The sequence below is a fragment of the Vitis vinifera genome, chromosome 3, assembly GCF_030704535.1.
Source record: "Vitis vinifera cultivar Pinot Noir 40024 chromosome 3, ASM3070453v1".
Lineage (NCBI taxonomy): Eukaryota > Viridiplantae > Streptophyta > Magnoliopsida > Vitales > Vitaceae > Vitis > Vitis vinifera.
This window is the reverse complement of record NC_081807.1, coordinates 1080819-1105188: the sequence shown is the minus strand read 5'-3', so window position 1 is coordinate 1105188 and position 24370 is coordinate 1080819. Positions and strand designations below refer to the sequence as shown.

At 36.9% G+C, this 24370-nt stretch overlaps 5 protein-coding genes across 6 annotated transcripts in view; all 5 read left to right on the top strand.

The window, feature by feature from the left end:
* LOC100262288 (probable disease resistance RPP8-like protein 2) overlaps nucleotides 1-11988 on the top strand; it is a 135040-nt gene extending 123052 nt beyond the window's left edge. For both annotated transcript variants that reach the window (XM_019218927.2, XM_059735717.1), the window contains one exon: nucleotides 11619-11988. The gene's annotated coding sequence lies outside the window, so the exon portion shown is untranslated. The remainder of the gene's footprint in view (nucleotides 1-11618) is intronic.
* On the top strand, nucleotides 5213-12495 carry LOC132253549 (putative disease resistance protein At1g50180). The gene is made up of 5 exons (XM_059735750.1): nucleotides 5213-6703; nucleotides 8867-8949; nucleotides 10463-10551; nucleotides 11614-11688; nucleotides 12245-12495. The coding sequence occupies exons 1-5, from the start codon at nucleotides 5213-5215 to the stop codon at nucleotides 12493-12495; spliced, it is 1989 nt and encodes a 662-aa protein (XP_059591733.1).
* A 58-nt stretch (nucleotides 12496-12553) lies between these two features.
* Nucleotides 12554-12931, top strand: LOC132253548 (disease resistance protein RPP13-like). The gene has a single exon (XM_059735749.1). The coding sequence runs from the start codon at nucleotides 12554-12556 to the stop codon at nucleotides 12929-12931; it is 378 nt and encodes a 125-aa protein (XP_059591732.1).
* Nucleotides 12932-15561: 2630 nt separating this feature from the next.
* Nucleotides 15562-17070, top strand: LOC100241898 (putative disease resistance protein At1g50180). Its single transcript, XM_019218812.1, has one exon. It carries the CDS (start codon nucleotides 15562-15564, stop codon nucleotides 17068-17070), a length of 1509 nt encoding a protein of 502 aa, XP_019074357.1.
* Nucleotides 17071-22847: 5777 nt separating this feature from the next.
* Nucleotides 22848-23480, top strand: LOC104878768 (putative disease resistance protein At1g50180). The gene has a single exon (XM_010649411.2). The coding sequence runs from the start codon at nucleotides 22848-22850 to the stop codon at nucleotides 23478-23480; it is 633 nt and encodes a 210-aa protein (XP_010647713.2).
* The last annotated feature ends 890 nt before the right edge of the window (nucleotides 23481-24370 follow it).

The window sequence follows — 24370 nt, the reverse complement described above, 5'->3', positions numbered from 1 at the left end:
GATAGATATGGCAACAAATTCTTTCTCTGCTTTCCCTCATTCTATAGATTTTTTCCTAATGTAAACATTGAGGCCTAGTTCTAAGTAGCTTAGTGTCACAACATTAAATTTTCAACAATAATTTTTATTTAGGTAGAGGCTTATAGACAGAAAAAAAAAAAGAAGAAAACGAGCTCCCTCAAAACTGCAAGGAATTTAATCATATTTTTTTCCTTTCCTTTTTTCCCTTTTCCAGTTTAGGTTTACAGAAGGAAATGGGACGTCTTGCATTTATTGCTGCAAATGATTGCTGAATGCACAGCAACTTGAGAAGATAGTTTTTGAATAAAAGATCTGATTGTATGACAAATTGTGTCCTTATTGATGTTAAGTAATCAGTGCTTGAGACTTTGAATCTCTTTAGGCTGTTATGGACTCAATTATAATTGCTTTTATAATATGTAGTGTGCTCAATCACCTGAGTCCAACTCAACTTTTATATACTCTTATTATTGGGTTACAGAATAGTTTTTGAATACCAATGAGTACATGAATTGATGTTGTCATATCTAAATATCTTGGCTAATGATTCAGATGAAAAAGGCTAGCTGGGTACGTGAATGACTCCCACAAATTTAGAAGCCCACACACAGAACAGAACAAAGTAAGACGACCCACGTCCATGCGAAGATCGTCATTTGGATTGGTGCCGACGCCTTGTCCAGGTGTAGATGGGCATTTGGATGGTGCTGATGCCTTGAATTGATGGGTCGCTGTGTGCCATAAGAATTGTCCAACTCTTGTTTCGCTTCTTCTAATCCTTTGATTGAAGGGAAGCTCAAACAATATGCAATTATAATCTTTCTGATTCCATTCAAATTTGTCTTTTCTAAGGCAATTTCACTCACCTGAGTCCAACTGAACCCTATACACCCATATAATTTGGTTTGTTTACTGATTCAAAGACAACTTCTTTCTTTCTTTCTCCATAGAAGCAATACTTTTTTAATACCAATGGATCATGGTTTGCCATAGAGGATTGATGTTGTCATATCCAAATGTCTTGGAAATTAACTCAGACGAAAGGGCCTAGCTAGGTGCATGAATGATTTCCAAATTAAGAGGCCCACACAAAGAGCAGAATAAAATAATTAAGATGATCCATATGTAGATAAGCATTGGATAAGTGCGAACCAGGCCCCTTGATTGAGCTGATCAGTGTGCCCCACAAGAATTGTCCAGTTTTTGTATTACTTTATCTCATCCTATAATTGTAGGGGATCTCAAATAGTACGGAACTGTTCCCGTTGCATAACAGAGATCTCAAAAAGTTTATCATGATAGTGAAGTTGTTCATCGTTACACGCTTGGGTTTACGTGTCCCAAGATTGCAGACCCAAGATTGCGTTCCACCAAGCCTCACACAGTTGACCTTGGAAGAGTCTTCCTTATGCCATGATGCCATAGCCATTTAGAGAAGTTGCCAAAACTATTGACTCTTAGATTAAGAAAGAATTCATAAATTAGACAGGAAATGAGAGTATCTACAAATGGATTTCCTCAACTCAAGATCCTTCAAATTTCAAATTTAAGACAATTGAATTGGATAAAAATAGATAAGGATGGCATGCCTAGGCTTACCCAATTACACTTTATAAGGATTTATGGTTCATCTGTGGACTTAATGTGCTCCTAATGTCAGATAGATGTGGTTGGTGGGTTTTCAAGTTCTCCTGACTGGATGCACCCCTTTGATTCTTCCAGAAATGTCCACAAAGGTAACAAATTCTTTCTCATTTTTCCCTCATTCGACAAAATTTTTTCCTACTGTAAATATCGAGGCCTTGTTGTAAGTGGCTTGGCATTACAAACATTAAATTTTCAAAACTGATATTTGTTAGGGTAGAAGATTACAGACAAATAAAAGAGAAACAAATGAACTCCTTTGAAACTGCAAGGAATGTAATTTGATTGTTTCATTTCATTCCATTTTTCCCCTCCTTTTTCTACTATGGGTTCCCAGAAGGAGATGACGATATGCAGAAACACCAGATGTTGAAGCAATCTGGGAAGATAGTGTTCAATAATTGATATTATGATTGTGATCCTATGGTTAAGATAATCAGTGCTTGAGACTATGTATTTGTTTCAGCTGTTATGGACTCAATCATAATTACTTTTATAATATGTACACTATAAATGACTGACAATTTTTATATACAAAAATAATATTGGATCTTAAGGAATAAATGAGATAGTATTAATACAAGAAGAAAAGTATATATTCTTATCAAAGTAAAACATATTTTAAATAAAGCTAGAAACCAATAGTTTAAGTTACTCCTAAATCTGGCAGTCTATTGGAATCACTAATTCAAATTTAACTTTTAGAAAAGGCAACTATACTTAATAAAAAGTAAATGAGTAGAGAATTCTTATGGGGCTGCTTCATCTTCTTTCAAAGGGCATACAGAAAAAGTGGTGACCTCGAAAACAAAAAGGGAAAAAGCAGTGGGGTTTGATACTGATTATCAGCTTCACTCCACATGGCAAGAAAATTTGATGAACAATTGTTGCACTTATCCAAAAGGGTATAGGCTTTAATTTAGTGTTGATATGATGGCCATGCAGGCAAGCAACAAGCGAGGAAGCTTACCACGGCAGAGTTTGCAGTTTTTATTGTTGTAGAAAAGATTGGTTATATTCTCCTTCACATAGCAATGCCAGATGGGGAAAAATGGGGTACGAATTCTCTATAGCCAAACTGGAGATTGTTAAGAGTAAATCAATTAGCTTCGGTTTAGTAAGAGCTAAACCACCTTACCTGTAACACATTGTATCTCATTCTGTTAAAACAACCCACTTGTATCAGTTACAAATCTTGAAGACTAAAACCACTCAAATGTAAAGGTATAAATACATAATGAGAAATGAAAATTCTTATATTACCTTTTCATCATTTCTTTCCTTTCTTGAATCTCTTATTCCTTAACATGGTATTAGAGATGGTTCTACCCTAAGCCATGGAAACTTCATCGACAACCTCCTTGGAGAACACTGCAAGAACCACCAGTCTCCTTCCAGTTTCTTTTCCTCATCCAATCTCATCCAAATTGGACAACAAAAACTTTCTCAAATACTAACAACGTTAAGAGGTCATAAACTTCAACATTTTCTTTCTCAATCAACAGGTCATAAAATTCCTATCAATCCTAAGTTTCAAGATTGGGAGCAATAGAACCAACTCACCATGTTAAGGATTCTTGCATCCATATCAGATGCCTTTCTAACACGTATGGTTAACTGCGATACTTCAGCTCAAGTATGGAAGACTCTTGAACAATATTTTGCCACTCAAGTATGAGCCAAAATAACCCAGTTCAAGACTCAGTTGCACATCACAAAGAAATATGATTTGTCCATGGGCGATTATTTTCTCAAGATCAGAAATATTGTTGATCACTTAGCTTTAGTTGGCCAAAATCTTTCTGTTACGACGACGGAAGCTTTGATGCAAACATCGTTAATCAATAACACAAAGATAAAATAATCAATATAAAAGGTACATGGAGTTTTAATGTGGTTTGGCTAACCATGCCTATGTCCATGGATGAGAGAAAATCATTCCATTATACAATAGAGAACATTACAGAGGATAGAACCGGATATAACTATTGGGTTCCCGAAACGTCCCATGTTTTCCCACTCTTCATATCCATACCCTACCATGAGCCATCTTGCACCACCGGGTATCACTCGTTCTTCGTCACATCTTTATCCACTTTTTATAGTCTTTACTGACTCATTTCCATCTCATAATTCTATCTTCATCTCATAATTTTTCTTCTTATGATGTAGAATATTTATAGAGATATCTCTAACAACCTTCTTTATAAAATAAGAAAGTCTAATATTACAATAATATATCAACCTTTCTTATCACATATATTTAATGATTTAGATTTCTTATTTAATTGATAACATTATAGCACGATAAAATCTTCCAAAGAAGATCAAAAGGAAAGTGATAAAATAGACCGATTAATGATTAATTTTAAATTATAAAAAGCAATGGCTCTTGCCTGGATTGTCAACTATTGAATTACGTGAAACAACCAAATGATATCTAGAAACCATAGGTTGATTGCTCAATCGAAATCAAGTGCAGCTCATGCATGACGTAAAATACAGCCTCCTCCACCAAATCACAAAAGAATTGAGTAAGAAAGAGCTGAGTATCATCTCTTTTGCTTCTAGCCACGAGTAACAAATTATTTTTTAAAACCATCATTATAAAAGAAAAAAATAATTAAAATATATTTTTTGAAATGCCAATATTTTTTCATTTTTAATAACAAAAAACTGATTTTTGTCTTCTAATTACTAAATACATTTCCTACTCTTTTTTTTTTTGTTTTGAAAAACAAAAAATTTGTTTTAAAAAATAATTGTCCAACAGAACCTTTAGACTTTAAGATCGTATAGACTCTAAATTATATATTTACACATTAAAAAAATGGGTCCATGAGATTTAAATTATGAAAGTGTATGAAAGTAGAAGCATGAATTGAGAGCAAACTTTATGAGTTAGCTTTACTTATCCTATTGTTTGCTTGACTTGGTCTAATTAATGAGAAGACCTGATCAAAGTAAACTCTTTCTTCTTGCCAAGCAAATGATAAGAATTAGATAGAACTGTAGTAAAATTGTTTTGATTTTTACCACCATGAATGTGAGAGGCCATTAATTATAAAACCTTTGGTACATTTTTTTCAACACCTAACACATTTGAAAGATGATAAAAAGTAAAAACATAAGGGATAAGATAGACTAATATTGGATGAACAAATTCTACATTATAAATAGCAGGTTCGAGACTTCTTGGCTGCTAGCTGAATTTCAACTTCTAAATTATGTATTGCCGAATTAACTAAATGATATTTAGAAGCTATTAGCTGATATATTGCTTTCATATTATTGGTCGTTGGTGGATCGAAATCAAGTCCAGGTCATGCATATCTGGCATTTACATAAAATACTCTTCTCAGTCCTCTCCACCAAATAACAAAAGCACTATAATGTAATGGTTTTGCATATCAAGATACCTTCATCAACGTTATAAGCTCTTGCCTCTTGCCATTACTCCTAAAGATTATCCAAAACTTGAGTATTTCCTTCTTGAGAGAATCAGTTCCATCCAGAGTTAAGGGAAGGTCAGTGAGAGAACACTACAATGGCGACAGAGGTTGTGGTTTCCTTTGCGATTAAAAGGTTCGGTGACATGCTCATTCAAGAAGCAATTTTCTTGAAGGGGGTACGGGGGAAAGTCGAGAGGCTGAAGAAAGATCTAGGGGCCATGAAATGCTTCTTGGAAGAAGCGGAGATAAAGCAAGAAGAAGATTTAAGAGTGCGCAACTGGGTTTCTGAAATCCGTGATGCGGTTTATGATGTTGAGGACATCATAGACATGTTCATCCTGAATGCAGAGTCCCTGAGAACAGACTACTTTCACAAGCGTGTCTTCAAGAAGTTGATAAACCGCCATAAGGTTGGCAAGAAAATTGAAGACATCCAACTTACCCTCCAATACATCTCAAATAGGCGGGAGGCTCTCGGAATAAAAAATATTGGAGAAGGAACAAGCGGTTCGGGTCAAATGTTGCAGGATCTAAGACGCTCCTCTCCTCGTGCAGAAGAACGTGTCATCGTGGGCCTTACACAGGAGGCAGATAAGCTAGTGAAGCAGCTCACCGTAGGAGACCAAAGGCGCCGCGTGATTTCTATGGTAGGAATGGGCGGCATAGGCAAAACCACCCTTGCCAAGAAGGTCTATAATCATGAAAAAATTGTGAAACACTTTCCAGATTGTCGTGCCTGGATTTATGTATCCCAAGATTGTAGACCCAGAGAGGCTTATATGCAAATTATTAACCAGGTTTCTGCACCAACTAAAGAGCAAGCAGAAATGATAGAGAAGTATGGAGAGAACGAGTTGGGGGATTTCCTTCATGATCATTTGAAGGAGAAAAGATATTTGATAGTTCTGGATGACGTATGGACCTGTGCCGATTGGGATTTTCTTGCAAAAGTGAGCAGCAACGATCCTGATTGCCCTGGAAATGTTTTTCCCGATGGGAGTAACGGCAGCAGATTACTTCTTACAACTCGATATAAGGATGTTGCTTTGCATGCAGATGCTCGAACTATTCCCCATGAAATGCGGCTTCTATCCAAACAACAGAGCTGGAACTTGTTTTTTCGGAAGGCGTTCCTTGATACTGATAGCGAGAGATATCCTCCAGATTTGAAGGAACTTGGGGAAGAGATGGTGGACAAATGTAATGGTTTGCCATTGGCCATCGTTGTATTGGGGGGTTTGCTGTCAAGAAATATGTCACATACAGAATGGAAGCAAGTGCATGATAACATTAGTGCATACCTTGCTAAAGAAGGCCAAATGGGAGTAATGGCAATGCTAAACCTGAGCTACATCGACTTGCCCCATTACTTGAAACCGTGCTTTCTTCATTTAAGCCACTTCCCAGAAGATTATTTGATCTCCTCAAGAAAACTGCTCCTTTTATGGACTGCTGAGGGTTTTGTGCCAGAACAAGATGACGGAAGAATGAAAGACATGGCTGAGGTTTACTTGAATGAGTTAAGCAATAGAAATTTGATTCAAGTAGTGAGAAGGAGTGTTAATGCAAGGGTTACGAAATGTCAGGTTCATGACCTTGTACGAGAGTTGGCCATTGAAAAGGCAAAAGAGCAAAACTTCATTGGAACTAATATCGCAGATCCTCTATCCCCCTCCACCAGTTTATCTCTCTTTTCACCTAAATCCCGCCGTCGAAGTATTTATTCTGACTTTGAGAGTTATGCTTCCATTGAACATTTAACTCCATATCTTCGTTCTCTCTTATTTTTCAATTTGGGGAAAAATTGTAGAGCATCACAACTAGATTTCATTGCCAAATGCTTCAAAGTGCTTAGAGTGTTAGATTTGGAAGGTTTAGAAATTGAATGCCTACCCAGTATAATTGGGGAACTGATTCATTTAAGGTACTTGGGATTAAGGCATACTGGTCTAAAAATGCTTCCACCATCTATAGGCAACCTGAGGAGTTTGCAGACTTTGGAGATAAACAATCTTAGACAAGTGCCAAATGTGATATGGAAGATGAAAAACATGAGATATCTTTACATGGAGGGGCAAGAGGAAGATGTTCCACTGCAAATTGATACGTTGCAAAATCTTCAAATTCTATCGGGCATAACCTTCGACCAATGGATCAAGAACGATTCAAGCAACTTAACTTGTCTTGGGAAATTGAAATTAGAAGGAAGGTGTGACGTAGAAGGAGTTGAGTTTTTAAACTCCATTGCCAAGCTACTTAGTCTTAAATCCTTGTACCTTAAGGCATCAGATGAGTCCAACATTCCACCCTTTGCCATAAACTCTTGCCTCCATCTCTCTAAGTTGGACATAAAGGGACACATGCAAAAATTCCCTGAAATCCATGAATTCTCACAAAGTCTCACACAATTGACATTGGAAGCATCCAGGCTAGATTGTGATCATATGGTCTTTTTGGAGAAGCTACCAAAATTGTTGACTCTTAGATTAAGGGCTAAGTCATATCTTGGAAAGGAAATGCATGTATCTGCAAATGGGTTTCCTCAACTCAAAGTACTTCAACTTTTTGAGTTGAGGGAATTGAAGAAGTTGAATATAGAGAAAGGCGCGATGCCATGGCTTATGCAACTACAATTTTATTTTAAAACAAAGTTCTCGGGACTTGATGAGTTGCTAAATTTGGTGGAGGTAAAAATTACGCTTCCCTATTTGCGGCTTGTTCTCGGGTCCAAAATGGCTAGAATTCCTCTTTGGGATCATACATGGTAACTAATTTCACCTCTCTACTTTGGATCCCTTCAATTACCAATTTTGTTATACCTCAATATATTGGTTATTTAATTAACATATAAGGAGTTCTTATACTGAAACTTTTTATATATCATTGATCACTCCTCACTCCCCCCCTTCCTATATGAGTGAATGTAAAAAATGCAGTAAGCATCAAAAAGTGATAGAATATATGTTTATAAAAGTCTAGAATTACTACCTATCACTTATTTCTTGAATTAACATATAAGACCAATATAATTACTCATACAACATTTTTTAATTATAATTTTTTTAAAAGAAATTTATAGCATATTTGAAAATGAAATACATGTCGGGAATCTTTAAGACCATACTCCCACCTCTTTAATTTGTACACATTGAGCCCTATGCCGTTCTCTCTCTCTCACACACACATTTTTTTAGTTTCATCACTTTTGCACATGTAATAATCTTAATTGCATCTACCAATTGAAAAAGTAAAACAAATGCAAATGTTTTTTTTTATATATCCAATCCATACTAGGAAAATAGTACTAACATTAACTTTCCAATATAAAGTAAAAAGTTCAAATAACTCAAATTATATCTCTTCAACATTGTAACAATGATTTTTTTTAAAATTCTTTTTATTGTTCTTTTTATTTAGCTAACATGTCTTATTTGGTTTTCTATTTATTTCACTTTAATCATTGGAAGCGGCTCCGATGGAATTCAGTTATGTCATCAAAAAGGTAAGCCTGGAACCCCCTCTTACTTGGATGATTGTTGGGTGTGTATTTATGTTTTTATTCCCTTAGTTGGATGTGATTTCAATCAACCCAGCCTAGTAATTCATGGCCAAGTATTATTCGTAGTTCTTTAATTTGCATAACAACGATGCCAGAGAGAAGCCCAAGCTCCTATACTTACTATTAGATTCCTAGTACATGTGCGCATGTTTACTTCAGTTACATAAAAAGTTGGACTAGTGATACTCAGGTATGTGCTGCAACAGGTCAAACATCAGCGAGCTGTAGGAAGGCTGTCGAAGGGTTAGCTGCCTTTCTAGAATACTATAAGTGGTGAGAGGAAAGCTGCATCATGGCCACTAATCACACATGGTTAAATGAAGACCAGGCAAGTACTTGTGAAATACTAATGCCCAAAAATCACATGGATGGCTAAAACTTGATAGGCTCTCTTTTTCTCAAATACCATTGTTTGTAATGGGAGGATAGTAGAAGGATTATAATGCATGTTTGATCTCTGCAAACCGAGCATGACTGAATCAAGCTACACCATCCATTTATGATTGTAAAACCCCTACTACAAATTGTGTTTGCCAATGAATAGTTTCGAATAATGGCGACTAGTTGTTTTGGGATACATCCAGAATATGAAATCCATTCACGGCGTAGAGAGCTCTACTTGGAGTTCTACTTAGTTGAAGAAACTCTTGAACGAACGTACTGAATTATTATATATTCTTATATATGGCTTTTATTATATGTAGTATCTTCTAAGTTTCTTATATATGGCTTTTTTTGTTTGATTAATTTTCATTGTGAATGTTTTTGTTGCAAGTTTACCATATTTGGAAAATGCTTTTTTGAAGGTGTTTTTAGATATTTGCACCCGATTTCCGGATTGGGCTGATTGTAGTGCTTGAGAACATCAATGAGATTTCTTCTTGTTTATCCTTTCAAGCTTGGCATTGAATCCTAAAGATCTTGTTTCGGTAATTCATATGAGCATTATTTCCATATGTTTATTGAACTAGTCGTGTTAAGAACTGTCCTGTTTGTAATGGTTGTGAAGCCAATCTTGTTTTAGTCCATGGTTTAACTTTCCTTAAAAGTAAGTCAAATAGTGTCGTTAATGATCTTTTGGACTGTGCATGGTTCCCTGGACTAGCTTTTTTGAGCATTGCAAATGTAAGTTTGTAGATAATAAATTTGTTGTTTAAGTGGTGTTTATTGACTTAAGATACCAATACCGAATTTGTCTTTCCAATTGGGAATAGGCACTGAGAACATTCTGGATTTTGTCATTTTTGATCCTTATTGTGAAGATTTTTTTTAGACAATACCTTGAGAGTTGAAGTCTCTAGTTCAATCTTGAAACATAAAAGCAGTTTTACATTTTGAAATGTAATGTAATGAAGAAGTTCAAAAAATCATATGGTAGAATCAAATTCTTTATTTACCTTTTTTTATTGATAGGTAATTACCTTTTTATTCATATTTTCTTTCCATTGGGACTCTTACCTGGAACCTCACTCAAAGCTAAACGGTAGAATACTTTATTTATCTTGGAGTGGTTTTAGAGAACTTTGTTTATTCTTCTCTATTTGTGCATGCTAGGTCCTTAAGTTGGGGCTGTTTCATGTCAACATGTGTTGGGAACTCTATAACTTGGGGCAATACTATAGCCTTAAGAGTTAGCAATATTATCATCCTTGATTAGGCCATTATAGAAATCCTGCAATCGTAACAGAACCTGATTGAACCACAATTTTGACTAGCATCGACTTTTTGTTATTGGATGTCAAATGTAGTTTTGTACTCTCTGCCTGAATGTTCTGGTTTTCTGAAGGTACTGTCCAGTGAATGCTGCATCTGATAAAATCGTCTCTTCTGTAGCTTCAGTGATTGGGAGCAATTCTTCAGAGCTTCCCAAACAAAGTATGCACTTACTGTTGGGCTTAAAAATTAATCACTAGTTTGACTAAAAGTAATAAAGAAGAACTCATGATAAAAAAACTTACAAAAATTTTTAGGGGCTATTGGAAGCAATAAATTAAGAAACTTTCTTTATTAATTGATCCTTCTTTGTTTTGCCTATAAAAAACCCTTTTGTATTATTATTATTTTTTTATTTTCAAATTACAAACATAAGTGATAATCGGTGCTTGCTTTTCGTATATTTTTTCCTACTCTTTTTCCTTTTTCTGTTTGTGCGGAAAATTCTTGGTATGCTAAATCTACCTTGTGATATAGTAAAAAATATATATATATATATATTGGGGTTCCTTTTTTCTGTTCATGATTACATTTGGATTTGGAGGTCCTAGTTGGAAACATTAGATCTGCCCTTGAAAACAAATCACAATCTAAGGTTGTGTTTGGTTTCAAAAAGGTTTTCTGGTTTTCATTTTCCATTTCATTTTATAAAATAAAGATTTAATATAGTTATTATTAATAAAATAAATTATTTTAATATAAAAATATTTTCACTTATACCATTCCATGATTAAGTAAATAAATAAAAAATTTAAGTCTTACTTTTAAGATAATATTTGATTTCAAATATATATGAAATAATGTTTTATTCATATGAATATATTTTTTTTCATATTTGTAACATTTGTATTCCTCTTATGTCGTAGGTGTCACTAGGTTTATGTGATATTATTTCCTTTTTTGTTTTCATTTTTTTTTTGTCCAGTTTTCTTAAGAAAATTTTGAAAAAATCAAATTGGTGTTTTGGCTTTTTCTATTTTTTGAGTTCAGTTTTCCAGAAAATGAAAATGGAAAAATGCATTCCAAACATGTTTTCTGTGAAAGTGAAAACAGATAGCAGTCTAAATAAACAGGGCCTAAATATCTCACATTCTATGAAAAATTACAATATCACCTGACTGTGAGTGAGGCTATTAAGTGGCACAATTTGGTTTCCCCAGCAGTTTCGATAAAGATATTAATGTTTCTATTTGGTGTTGATGATTATAACTTAGTATTCTGTAGTGCAGGGTCCTGATTTTGCTGTGATTGTCAATTCTGTAACATCCAAGAAAGTTGCTGCTTTGATCACTCTCACTGGTTTTTGCACTGAAAGAAAATAAAGGGCCGAGAGGAGTTTCTTCAGCTTCAAGCATAATACAATCAAGCTATGAGCCAACTAGTTATGTTGGGATTTTGATCATTTTCCAGTTTTTTTGCCTCCCAGAAGGATTTATTCATTTTTAATGAGTTCAAAACTTCTTGTGGTGGAAACCAGACCAGTTTAAGTCATTTTAATGGCACGGCGCATTTTCTAGATTAAGGAGCCTGTGGTGAAGAATTTGAAATTCATAATCTTGTATTAATGTTAAGCTTTTAATTATTTTCTGTGTTATCGCATATCATGATTCAGTTATTGATAATTCAATTTGGTAATGGGTTAAAGGGATTCCCTTTTTCTCTAAGGATGCGTAAAGGTCTATACAGCTGAATGGAATCCAAATAAACTTGTGCTGATGAATGTTAATGGATTACAGGGATTCCCTTCTTCAGAACCCTTTGATGCCAAGTTTTCTAGAGTATCATGTGCTTAAACTCTATAAAGACAGATTGCAAGGATCAAGGCAATGATTGAACATGTTCATCCTGAATGCAGAGGCCCTGAGAACAAACTGCCTTCTCAAGCGTGCCTTCAAAAAGTTGATGAGCCTCTACGATGTTGGCAAGAAAATTGAAGCCATCCAACATAGCCTCCAAGACATCTCAAAGAGGCGGGAAGCTCTCGTAATAAAAAATGTTGGAGACGGAACAAGCCATTCAGCTCAGATGCTGCAGGATCTTAGACGGTCCTCTCCTCATGCAGAAGAACATGTTATTGTGGGCCTGAAAGAAGAAGCAGATAATTAAGCTAGTGGAGCAGCTGATCGGAGGAGACCAAAGCCACCGCGTGATTTTCATAGTAGGAATGGGCGGCATAGGCAAAACCACCCTTGCCAAGAAAGTCTATACTCATACAGAAGTTGTGCAGCACTTTCCAGATTGTCGTGCCTGGGCTTATGTATCCCAAGATTGTAGACCTATAGAGGTTTATATGCAAATTATTAACCAGGTTTCTACACCAACTAAAGAGCAGGTAGAGATGATGGAGAAATTTCAAGAGAACCAGTTGGGGGATTTCCGTCATGATCATTTGAAGGGGAAAAGATATTTGATAGTTCTAGATGATGTCTGGAGCCATGCCGATTGGGATTGTCTTGCAAGAGTGAGCAGCAGCAATTCTGATTGCCTTGGAAATGTGTTCCCTGATGGGGGTAAGAGCAGCAGATTACTTCTTACAACTTGATTTAAGGATGTTGCTTTGCACGCGGATGCTTGAACTAAGCCCTAGGAAATGCAACTTCTTTCCAAACGAGAGAGCTGGGACTTGATTTGTCGGAAGGCTTTCCTTGATGTTGATGCTGAGAGCTATCCCCCATATTTGAAGGAACTTGGGGAAGAGATGGTGGATAAATGTAATGGTTTACCATTGGCCATTATAGTATTGGGAGGTTTGCTGTCGAAAAATATGTCACATATAGAATGGAAGAAGGTGCACGATAACATTAGTGCATACCTTGCTAAAGAAGACCAAAAGGGAGTAATGACAGTTCTGAACTTGAGCTACATCGATTTGCCCTCTTACCTGAAACCGTGCTTTCTTCACTTAAGCCTCTTCCCAGAAGATTATGTGATCTCCACAAGAAAACTGCTCCTTTGGTGGATTGCTGAAGGTTTTGTGTTGGAGCAAGATCAACAAAGCATGAAAGACATGGCCGAGGTTTACTTTAATGAGTTAATCAATAGAAACTTGATTCAAGTGGTGAGAATGAGTGCTAATGCAAGGGTTATGGCATGTCGAGTTCATGACCTTGTATGAGAGTTGGCTGTTGAAAAGGCAAAAGAGAAAAACTTCATTGGAACTAATATTGGAGATCCTCCATCCCCCTCCACCAATTCATCTAAATCCCGTAGGCAAAGTATTAATTCTGACATTGAGAGGTATGCTTCCATTGACCATTTAACCCCATATCTTCGCTCTCTCTTATTTTTCAATTTGGGGTATGGAACTTGTAGAATATCGCAACTAGATTTCATTGCCAAATCCTGCAAAGTACTTAAGAGTGTTAGATTTGGAAGGTTTAGAAATGGAATACCTGCCAAGTATAATTGGGGAACTGATTAAGGTACTTGGGATTAAGGCATACTGGTCTAAAAATGCTTCAACCATCTATAGGCAACCTGAGGAGTTTGCAGACTTTGGAGACAAACAATCTTAAACAAGTGCCAAATGTGATATGGAAGATGAAAAACATGAGATATCTTTACATCGAGGGACAAGAGGAAGATGTTCCACTGCAAATTGATACATTGCAAAATCTTCAAATTCTGTCGGGCATAACCTTCAACCAATGGATTCAAAACAATTCAATTGAGTTAACTTGTCTTGAGAAATTGAAATTAGAAGGAAGGTGTGAGGTTGAAGGGGTTAAGTTTTCAAACTCCATTGCCAAGTTACTTAGTCTTAAATCCTTGCACCTTAAGGCATCAGATGAGTCCTGCATTCCATCCCTTGCCATGAACTCTTGCCACTATCTCTCCTAGTTGGACGTAAAGGGACACATACAAAAATTGCCTGAAATTGTTGAATTCTCACCAAGTCTCACAGAATTGACATTGGAAGCATCCAGGCTAGATTGTGATCCTATGCCTATTTTAGAGAAACAACCAAAATTGTTGATTCTTAGATTAAGGGTAGACGCATATACCTTGGAGATGAAATGAAAGTGTCTGCAAATGGGTTTCCTCAACTCAAAGCACTTCAACTTTCAGAGTTAACAAGATTGACCAAGTTGAATATAGGGCAAAATGCGATGCCATGGCTTATGCAATTAGAAATTCATCCACGAGTGAAGATATTAGGATTTAGCGGACTCCTAAATCTAGTGGATCTAAAGATCATTTTTGATGGATTGAGTCTGAAATTGGCTCTCGGAATTTGGTTAGCTATCTCCACTAGCAAACTTCTTCCTTGGGATTTTACACGGTATCTACATTCATCTATCTACTCTAGATCCCTTGAACTACCAATTTTTTTACTACTTGTCACTTACTTCTTGAATTAACTTATAAGACCAATATAATTATTTTTGCTACATTTTTTAATGTTATTTTATTTAATTTATAGCATACTTGAAAATGAAATACATGTTAGGATTCTATATTTTGTCCTTCCATAAATTTGGAAAGCAACCTTTTCTTCTATCAAAACGAATCCATCTAGTGGCCCGATGACCCTACTCCACCTGTCTTTGTAGACACATTGAGACCTATGCATTGTTATTTCTCTCATTGTTTTTCAATTTCATCACTTTTGCACATTTGATAGGTTTTAGATGCATGTATAGAACCAATATATATTTGAAAAAAACAAAACAAAACAAATGCAAATATTTTTCTATATTCAATCCATATTAGGAAAATAGTAGTAACATTAATGGTTACTCAACTCCATTGCTTTTGAACTAATTAGAACTTTAATTCTAAATATACAGTGGAAAGTTAAAAGAACTTAAGTTGTGGCTTTCTTGGCTGGCAGTTGAATTGTCAGTTATTGACTTATTATGTATGGGAACATGAAAGCAAATAAATGATATTATTTATTATATTATGGAGGATTGCTGATCAAAATGAAGTCCAGCTCATGCATCTCTGCCATTCACTTAAAATACTTTTTCCCATCCTTTGATTGAAGGGGAATCTCAAACAATCTCCATAATTTTTCTAATTCCCAATCAAGGTGTTTGATTCCCAAAGTCAAAGGAAGCTCCATGCTAGTATTAAAGCAATTTCGATAGCTCCAAATCTTGAGTATTTCCTTCTTGACAGAATCAGTTCCATCCAGAGTTAAGAGAGGGTCAGTGAGAGAACACTACAATGGCGACAGAGGCTGTGGTTTCCTTTGCGGTTGAAAGGTTTGGTGACATGCTCATTCAAGAAGCAATTTTCTTGAAGGGGGTACGGGGGAAAGTCGAGAGGCTGAATAAAGATCTAGGGGCCATGAAATGCTTCTTGGAAGAAGCGGAGAAGAAGCAAGAAGAAGATGTAAGAGTGCGCAACTGGGTTTCTGAAATCCGTGATGCGGTTTATGATGTTGAGGACACCATAGACATGTTCATCCTGAATGCAGAATCCCTGAGAACAGACTACTTTCTCAAGGGTGTCTTCAAGAAGTTGATAAACCGCCATAAGGTTGGCAAGAAAATTGAAGACATCCAACTTACCCTCCAGGACATCTCAAATAGGCGGGAGGCTCTCGGAATAAAAAATATTGGAGAAGGAACAAGCGGTTCGGGTCAAATGTTGCGGGATCTAAGACGCTCCTCTCCTCGTGCAGAAGAACTTGTCATCGTGGGCCTTACACAGGAGGCAGATAAGCTAGTGAAGCAGCTCACCGTAGGAGACCAAAGGCGCCGCGTGATTTCTTTGGTAGGAATGGGCGGCATAGGCAAAAGCACCCTTGCCAAGAAGGTCTATAATCATGAACAAATTGTGGAACACTTTCCAGATTGTCGTGCCTGGATTTATGTATCCCAAGATTGTAGACCCAGAGAGGTTTATATGCAAATTATTAACCAGGTTTCTGCACCAACTAAAGAACAAGCAGAAATGATAGAGAAGTATGGAGAGAACGAGTTGGGGGATTTCCTTCATGATCATTTGAAGGAGAAAAGATATTTGATAGTTCTGGATGATGTATGGAGGTGTGCCGATTGGGATTTTATTGCAAAAGTGAGCAGCAACGATCCTGATTGCCTTGGAAATGTTTTTCCCGATGGGAGTAACGGCAGCAGATTACTTCTTACAACTCGATATAAGGATGTTGCTTTGCATGCAGATGCTCGAACTATTCCCCGTGAAATGAGGCTTCTTTCGAAAAAACAGAGATGGGACTTGTTTTGTCGGAAGGCGTTCCTTGATGCTGATAGCGAGAGCTATCCTCCAGATTTGAAGGAACTTGGGGAAGAGATGGTGGACAAATGTAATGGCTTGCCATTGGCCATCGTTGTATTGGGGGGTTTGCTGTCAAGAAATATGTCACATACAGAATGGAAGAAGGTGCACGATAACATTAGTGCATACCTTGCTAAAGAAGGCCAAATGGGAGTAATGGCAATGCTAAACCTGAGCTACATCGACTTGCCCCATTACTTGAAACCGTGCTTTCTTCATTTAAGCCTCTTCCCAGAAGATTATGTGATCTCCTCGAGAAAACTGCTCCTTTTATGGACTGCTGAGGGTTTTGTGCCAGAACAAAATGAACGAAGAATGAAAGACATGGCTGAGGTTTACTTGAATGAGTTAATCAATAGAAATTTGATTCAAGTAGTGAGAATGAGTGTTAATGCAAGGGTTACGAAATGTCGGGTTCATGACCTTGTATGAGAGTTGGCCATTGAAAAGGCAAAAGAGCAAAACTTCATTGGAACTAATATCGCAGATCCTCTATCCCCCTCCACCAGTTTATCTCTCTTTTCATCTAAATCCCGTCGACGAAGTATTTATTCTGAATTTGAGAGGTATGCTTCCATTGAACATTTAACTCCATATCTTCGCACTCTCTTATTTTTCAATCTGGGGAAAAATTGTAGAGCATCACAACTAGATTTCATTGCCAAATGCTTCAAAGTGCTTAGAGTGTTGGATTTGGAAGGTTTAGAAATTGAATGCCTACCAAGTATAATTGGGGAACTGATTCATTTAAGGTACTTGGGATTAAGGCATAATGGTCTAAAAATGCTTCCACCATCTATAGGCAACCTAAAGAGTTTGCAGACTTTGGATATAAACAATCTTAAAGAAGTGCCAAATGTGATATGGAAGATGAAAAACATGAGGTATCTTTATATTGAGGGGCAAGAGGAAGATGTTCCACTGCAAATTGATACATTGCAAAATCTTGAAATTCTATCTTGCATAACCTTCAACCAATGGATCAAGAATGATTCAAGCAACTTGACTTGTCTTGAGAAATTGAAATTAGAAGGAAGATGTGAGGTAGAAGGGGTTGTGTTTTCAAACTCCATTGCCAAGCTACCTAGTCTTAAATCCTTGTACCTTAAGGCATCAGATGAGTCTAACATTCCACCCCTTGCCATAAACTCTTGCCTCCATCTTTCTAAGTTGGACATAAAGGGACACATGCAAAAATTGCCTGAAACCGTTGAATTCTCACCAAATCTTACACAATTGACAATGGAAGCATCTAGGCTAGGTTGTGATCCTATGCCTATTTTAGAGAAGCAACCAAAATTGTTGATTCTTAGATTAAGGGCAAACACATACCTTGGAAAGAAAATGCAAGTGTCTGCAAATGGGTTTCCTCAACTCAAAATACTTCAACTTTCAGAGTTAAAAGAATTGACCAAGTTGAATATAGGGCAAGGTGCATTGCCATGGCTTATGCAATTACAAATTCGTGATAAGGTGAAGATCTTAGGATTTAATGGGCTTCTAAATCTAGTGGAGCTAAACATTATGGGTGGATCATTTCTTAACATGAGAATCGCGAAGTCGCTCTTTTCGAATGGTGTACCTCATCCTTGGCATAGTACAAGGTACCTACATTCATCTATCTACTTAGATCCCTTGAACTATCAATTTTTACTACTTGTCACTTCTTGAATTAACTTATAAGACCAATATAGTTACTCTTGCTACATTTTTTTAATATTAATTTATTTAATTTATAGCATACTTGAAAATGAAACACATGTTAGGATTTTGTATTTTCTTTGGAAATCAACATTTTCTTCTATTGAAACGAATCCATCTAGTGGCCTAATAACCGTACTTCATCTTTCTTTGTAGACACATTGAGCCCTACGCATCGCTATTTCTCTCACATGTTTTTTCAATTTCATCACTTTTGCGCATTTGATAGGTTTTAAATGCATGTGCAGAACCAATATATATTTGAAAAATAAAATAAAAAAGATGCAAATATTTTTCTATATATATTCAATCCATACTAGGAAAATAGCAGTACCATTAAATGGTTACCCAACTCCATTGCTTTTGAACTAACTAGAACTTTAATTTTAAATATACAGTGGAAAGTTAAAAAAACTCAAATTATCTCTCTTCAACATTGTAAGGATGATTTTTTTTTTCAATTTTTTTATTGTTCTTTTTATTCCGCTAACATGCTTTGTTTGATTTTTCTATTCATTTCAGTACCTCTAAGATTGGAGTTAGAATTTACCGCGAAAAAGGTAAGCTTGGAAGTCTGGAATTCACTTTTACCCTTGGTGATTGTTGGGGTGTATAAATGCATGTTTTTGTTCCTTTACGTGGATGTGATTTCTACCAATTCAGCCTAGTCACTCACGGAAGTATTATTCATTGTTCTTCTTCATAACAATTAGAGATGCCAGAGAGAAGACCAAGATCTTTTCACTGAAATTTCTCTTTAGCTAATGAATCCCACTTCATAACCTATTATTAGATTCAACAAAACAAGTTTTTTTTTTTAGCCAAATTAAATAACTTCAGCTTTTATTAAATCAATTACTTCTATAGTTTTCAGTTTCTTAACAAACATATATTACTTCTTATGATTTACTCTAAACGCATAAACCAATTGAAAAATTAAAATTGCCAGTCTGGTGAAATTTTTTTCATTATATATGAACTAATGCTGAGATCCTTGCTACAACTTTGTACATATATGGATGTTTAGTTTAGGTACCTAAAAGTTGGCCATGTGATACTCAGATCTGTGTTGCAACAGGTCAAACAACAGAAAGCTCCAGGCAAGCAGTTGAAAAATTAGCCAGATTTCTCAACTATCCAAGACATCCTCGTGGCCAAAATCACTACATGTATGACAAGTGAAAGGCTAAAACTTGTTGGCTCTCTTTTTTGTCTATTGTCATTGTTTATAATGTATGTTTGATCTTTGCAAACAGATAATTTGAGCATGCCAAACATGTTCGATAACCTGAAGATTATGCTGCAGCAGATTTTCCAGGGGCTTCTACCTCATGCTTGATTCCATGATGGAGTGATTGAAAGGAAACATAAGGCCATGCTATTAAAATCTCATGTATTTTAGTTAGCAATGTCTACTTTCAGTGATGGTCATACTAAGGATGATGTATTTGAAGGCTTTGCTTGGCATGCAAAAGTGTTATTGCTATTGGTTTGACAGTGGTAGGTTTGGGCTTTTTGCAGGGTGATGTTATTTTTTAAAAAATCAATCCATTAATAGAACTTGTCTTCTAAAAAAAAGAAACTAGTATAAAAATGAAAAATACAAGTTCATCGGTAAAGAAGTGAACTTAACCTTTGGAAAATGAGTTCTGTGTAAAACTTTTCAATGTCAAAAAGTGAATTTATCTTTACAAAAAAGACAATCTAAAAAAAGTGAATAGCCCATTCTATCCAGAACATGAACTCCATTCACCGAACAGAGAGCTCTGCTTGGGGCATTGCTGCCTAGGTGGTGATACTTTGATTAAGGTATCTTTTGATTTTCTTTAAGGGACTGTTGAATTAGAATCAGTGTGCCTAGGTGGTGGTGTATCCATATAATACAAGGTATGATTAAAAAACAAAAAACAGAAGGACAAACATAAAACTTTGGACTACAGAGTTTCCCATGTATGATACAGTTCCTTAGCATTGGGTGGAGTGGATCGCGAGGTTTTCTGTGTTTTTTGAGTATCAGCTCTTGCTTTTTCGCATCCATTTAAGGTGGGGCCAGAGAGCAAATTAGGATGGTAGAGTCTGTAGTTTTCTTTGCAGCTGAAAGGTTGGGTGACTTCATCATTCAAAATGCTGTTTCCTTCGAAGGAGTGCACCAACAAGTTGTACGTTTGAGGGCTGAGCTAATGCGGATGCAGTGTATCCTAAATGATGCAGATACAAGGCAAGAAGATAATGCTGGAGTGCACAAATGTGTTTATGAAATTCAAAATGCTGCTTCTGATGCTGAAGATACCGTAGACCTGAGAGTCCGAACCAGTCAACTAAGAGGATTGGGTTTACTCCATAGGAACTCCAGTTCTTCTCCTTAGTCCCATCCAAAAATTAAGGTCTTATCTTTCTCCAGCCTACACCCCAACCTCAGGACCATAGTATCATAGCTCATTTGAAAACCCCCCTTTCTCGCACTCTAGACTTGTTCAACCCACTCAGACGGCCGCCTTGGAAAACGACCACAATACCATTTGTTTCTTCATCAACTGCAATGGAGCCAGAGCTCAGTTTATCTATGCGTCACTGTGGTCGAAATCCTTGAGCCTTCCTACGCTCCTCCGATTGTCCATTCATTTTTCCTACACAATGGAACTCAGAACTGCAGTGGCGTTTCAGAGCAGTTGCTCGCAGTGCAAGTGACTGAGCTCCTTGATTGCATCTTTATTGGTTGCACTGTCAATCACATGATTGTGGACGGAACGGCACATCCTTCGGGCATTTCTTCAATTAATGGTTGGAAATATCTTGGGGTTCCAATGAAATAACCCTATCTCCTGTTCTCTATCGCTGGTTTGTTGATGTTACCCAATACCAATTCGTCGGTCACTATCATTGAATACAGAGACAAAGCAATCCAAATTAAAACAAAAGACATCTCAAGAAGTAGAGAAGCGTATGGGATGAATAATATTGGAGTAGGAACTAATGCAACTGAGAGGCTGTGGAAACTAAGAAAATCTAATCCTCCTGTAGAAAAACAGGGTATTATGGGAATGGCTGGCATAGGCCAAACTACTCTTGCCGAACAAGTTTATCATGATAGTAAAGTTGTTCATTGCTTTGCATTCCACGCTTGGAATGTCTCTGATGACGACTTGTCTTTTGGGACTGGCTGGCATAGGCCAAATTTCAAAGTGTTGACAACTCCAAATAAGGATGTTGCTTTGCAACGGTCAAAGTGTTTCCGATGAAATGGAACTTCTTTTAAGCAATGAGAGTCCGGAATTGTCCTGTAGGACCACATTTTTCGATAGTGTCACTCAAAGTTGTCCTCTAGAGTTGAGGGAGCTTGGTGAAGAGATGGTGAGGAAATGTACTGGTTTACCAGATGCCATTGTTGTATTGGGAGGCCTGTTGTCAAGGAATAAGTTACCTACTGAGTGGGCAAAGATGCTCAATTACATTGGTATGCATCTTTCAAGGGGCAAAGAGGTGGTAGATGCCATGTTAAGCCTAAGCTACATGGATTCACCCCCCTACCTAAAATCATGCTTTCTTCATCTAGGCCTCTTCCCAAAAGACCAAGCAGTATCCACAAGAAAATTACTCTTACTATGGATTGCAGAGGGTTTTGTTATACAACAAGATCAACAAAGAATGGAGGCTGTAGCTGAAGATTATCTAAATGAGTTAATAAACAGAAACTTGTTCGAGTAGTGAGAATGAGCGTTAATGGGAGGGTTAGAGAATGCCAAACTCATGATGATCTAATATGAGGGTGGTCTATGAGAAGGGTGGCAGGCCTAGGCTTTCTCAGTTGAGAGTTTATAAGGATTTATGGTTCATCTATGGACTTAATGAGCTCCTACATCCCTATGGCAGATAAATGTGGTTGGTGGATTTCCAAATTCTCCTAACTGGATACACTCTTTTGATTCTTCCTACCAAAAATGTCCACAAGGGTAACAAATTGTTTCACGGATTCCCTCATTCTACAACATTTTTTTTCCTGCTATAAGCATTGAGGCCTAGTTCCCCTCCTTGAATTCGAAACACTAACATTTATTTGGGTAGAAGATTACAGACAAATAAAAGAGAAAAAAATGAACTCCTTTGAAATTGCAAGGAGTGTAATTAGATCTTTTCATTCCATTTCATTTTCTCCCCTCCTTTCTCACTACAGGTTTTCAGAAAGAGATGAGGATGTCTGGCGCTATTGCAGCAAATGATTGCCGATCGAGAAGATAGTGTTGGAATATTTGATATTATGATTGTGATCATATGGTTAAAATGATGAGTGCCTGAGCCTGTGTATTTGTTTAGGCTGCCATGGACTCGATTATAATTACTTTTATAATATGTCCACTGCAAGAAACGAGATTGTATTCATACAATAAGAAAATATACGTTCTTATCAAAGCATAATATGTTTTAAGTAAATTTAGAATGCAATAGCTTGAATTTCTCCCTATGGAATCACAAATATTGGGGAAGCAACCAACAGCGCAAGTCAGATGCTGATGAAGCTCAGGCAATCATCTCCTCGAATAGAGGATCAGGGTATCGTCGGCCTCCAGAATGATACAATTCAGCTAGTGGAGCGGCTGCTGAGAAAGGACCAAAGGCGAACTGTGGTTTCAATTGTGGGAATGGGAGGGATAGGCAAAACTACTCTTGCCAAGAAAGTCTATAACGATAGAAGAGTGGTGAATCATTTTCAGTATTGTCGAGCTTGGGTATATGTGTCTCTAGACTGTAAACCCAGAGACATTTTTCAGAGAATTATAAACCAAATTTCTTTGTCAAGTGAATGTGAGGCGGAGAGGACCGAGAAATTGCAAGAGGATGAGCTGCGGGATTTCCTCCATGACTATCTGAAGGAGAAAAGATACTTCGTAGTTTTTGATGATTTATGGAAGAGTGAAGATTGGAAATATGTTCCAAATGCGTTTCCTAGGGAGAGAAATGGCAGCAGGTTACTTCTCACAACTCGAAATAAGGATGTTGCTCTGCATGCTGATCCCCTAAGTGTTCAGCATACAATTCAACTTCTTTCTGCAAACGAGAGCTGGAGGCTGTTTTGTAGGACTGCATTCCCAGGAGATGACCCTGAGAGTTGTCCTCCAGAGTTAAGTGGATGCTATTCTTCTTGAAAGATGCAGATGCAAGGCAGCAAGAAGATGAGAGGATGCGCAACTGGGTTTCCGAGATCTGGGATCTTGCTTATTGTTACGAAAAAACAAGAACATAAGGACACACAAATTTATGTGGAAAATCCTAAATGGGAAAAATTAGGGGTAGAGGAAAAGAAAATCAATTATGTCAAAAATTAGTACAAAAGGGGAGAGAATCAAGCAGCTAATGCATAAATAAATGAAGTCCATATTGCCAGGGCAAAAAATCCATAATTTTTCTTCATCACATATGTCGCATGGCAAACTTTTCAAGTTGGACAAAAAAAGAATTCAGGTTGCCAAGCTCTAACACTTATGATGCTGAGGACACTATAGATGTTTTCATCTTCAATGAAGAGTCTTGAAGGACAAAGTTCTTCCCCTGGCGCATGTTCAAAAAGCTGGTGAGTCCTTATAAGGTTGGCGAGGCAATTGAAGCCATCCAAATTAAGATCTAGGACATCTCAAAGAGTCGGGAAACTTATGGAATCAAAAGCATTGGAGAAGCAACTAGCAGTAAAGCAAGTTGAGGCTCCAGAGACTAAGATATGCCTCTCCTCGTGTCATAGAAGAGGTTGTTGTGGGCCTAAAGGAAGAGACAGAGAATGTAGTGATGCAGCTTGTGGAAGGGGATGAAAGGAGCCGTGCCGTTTCTATAGTAGGAATGGGCAGCATAGGCAAAACAACTCTTGCCAAAAAAGTCTATAATGATAGCAGAGTTGTTCATCGTTTTCAAGATAATAGAGCATGAGTTTATGCACCGCTAGACTGCAAACCGAGAGACATATTTCAGCGGATTATAAACCAAGTTTCTAAACTAACTAAAGAAGAAGCAGAGAGGATAGAGGGATTGCAAGAAAATGAGTTGG

What these genes read in the sequence shown, in the direction of transcription:
- LOC132253548 (XM_059735749.1), top strand. Translation starts at nt 12,554, where the DNA reads ATGGGCGGCATAGGCAAAACCACCCTTGCCAAGAAAGTCTATACTCAT.
- LOC104878768 (XM_010649411.2), top strand. Translation starts at nt 22,848, where the DNA reads ATGAAGCTCAGGCAATCATCTCCTCGAATAGAGGATCAGGGTATCGTC.
- LOC132253549 (XM_059735750.1), top strand. Translation starts at nt 5,213, where the DNA reads ATGGCGACAGAGGTTGTGGTTTCCTTTGCGATTAAAAGGTTCGGTGAC. An exon ending in CAAGGGTTACGAAATGTCAG is followed by an intron (nt 6,704 to 8,866) that starts GTTCATGACCTT and finishes AGTGATACTCAG; the next exon opens with GTATGTGCTGCAACAGGTCA. An exon ending in TGCTTTGATCACTCTCACTG is followed by an intron (nt 11,689 to 12,244) that starts GTTTTTGCACTG and finishes TCCTGAATGCAG; the next exon opens with AGGCCCTGAGAACAAACTGC.
- LOC100241898 (XM_019218812.1), top strand. Translation starts at nt 15,562, where the DNA reads ATGGCGACAGAGGCTGTGGTTTCCTTTGCGGTTGAAAGGTTTGGTGAC.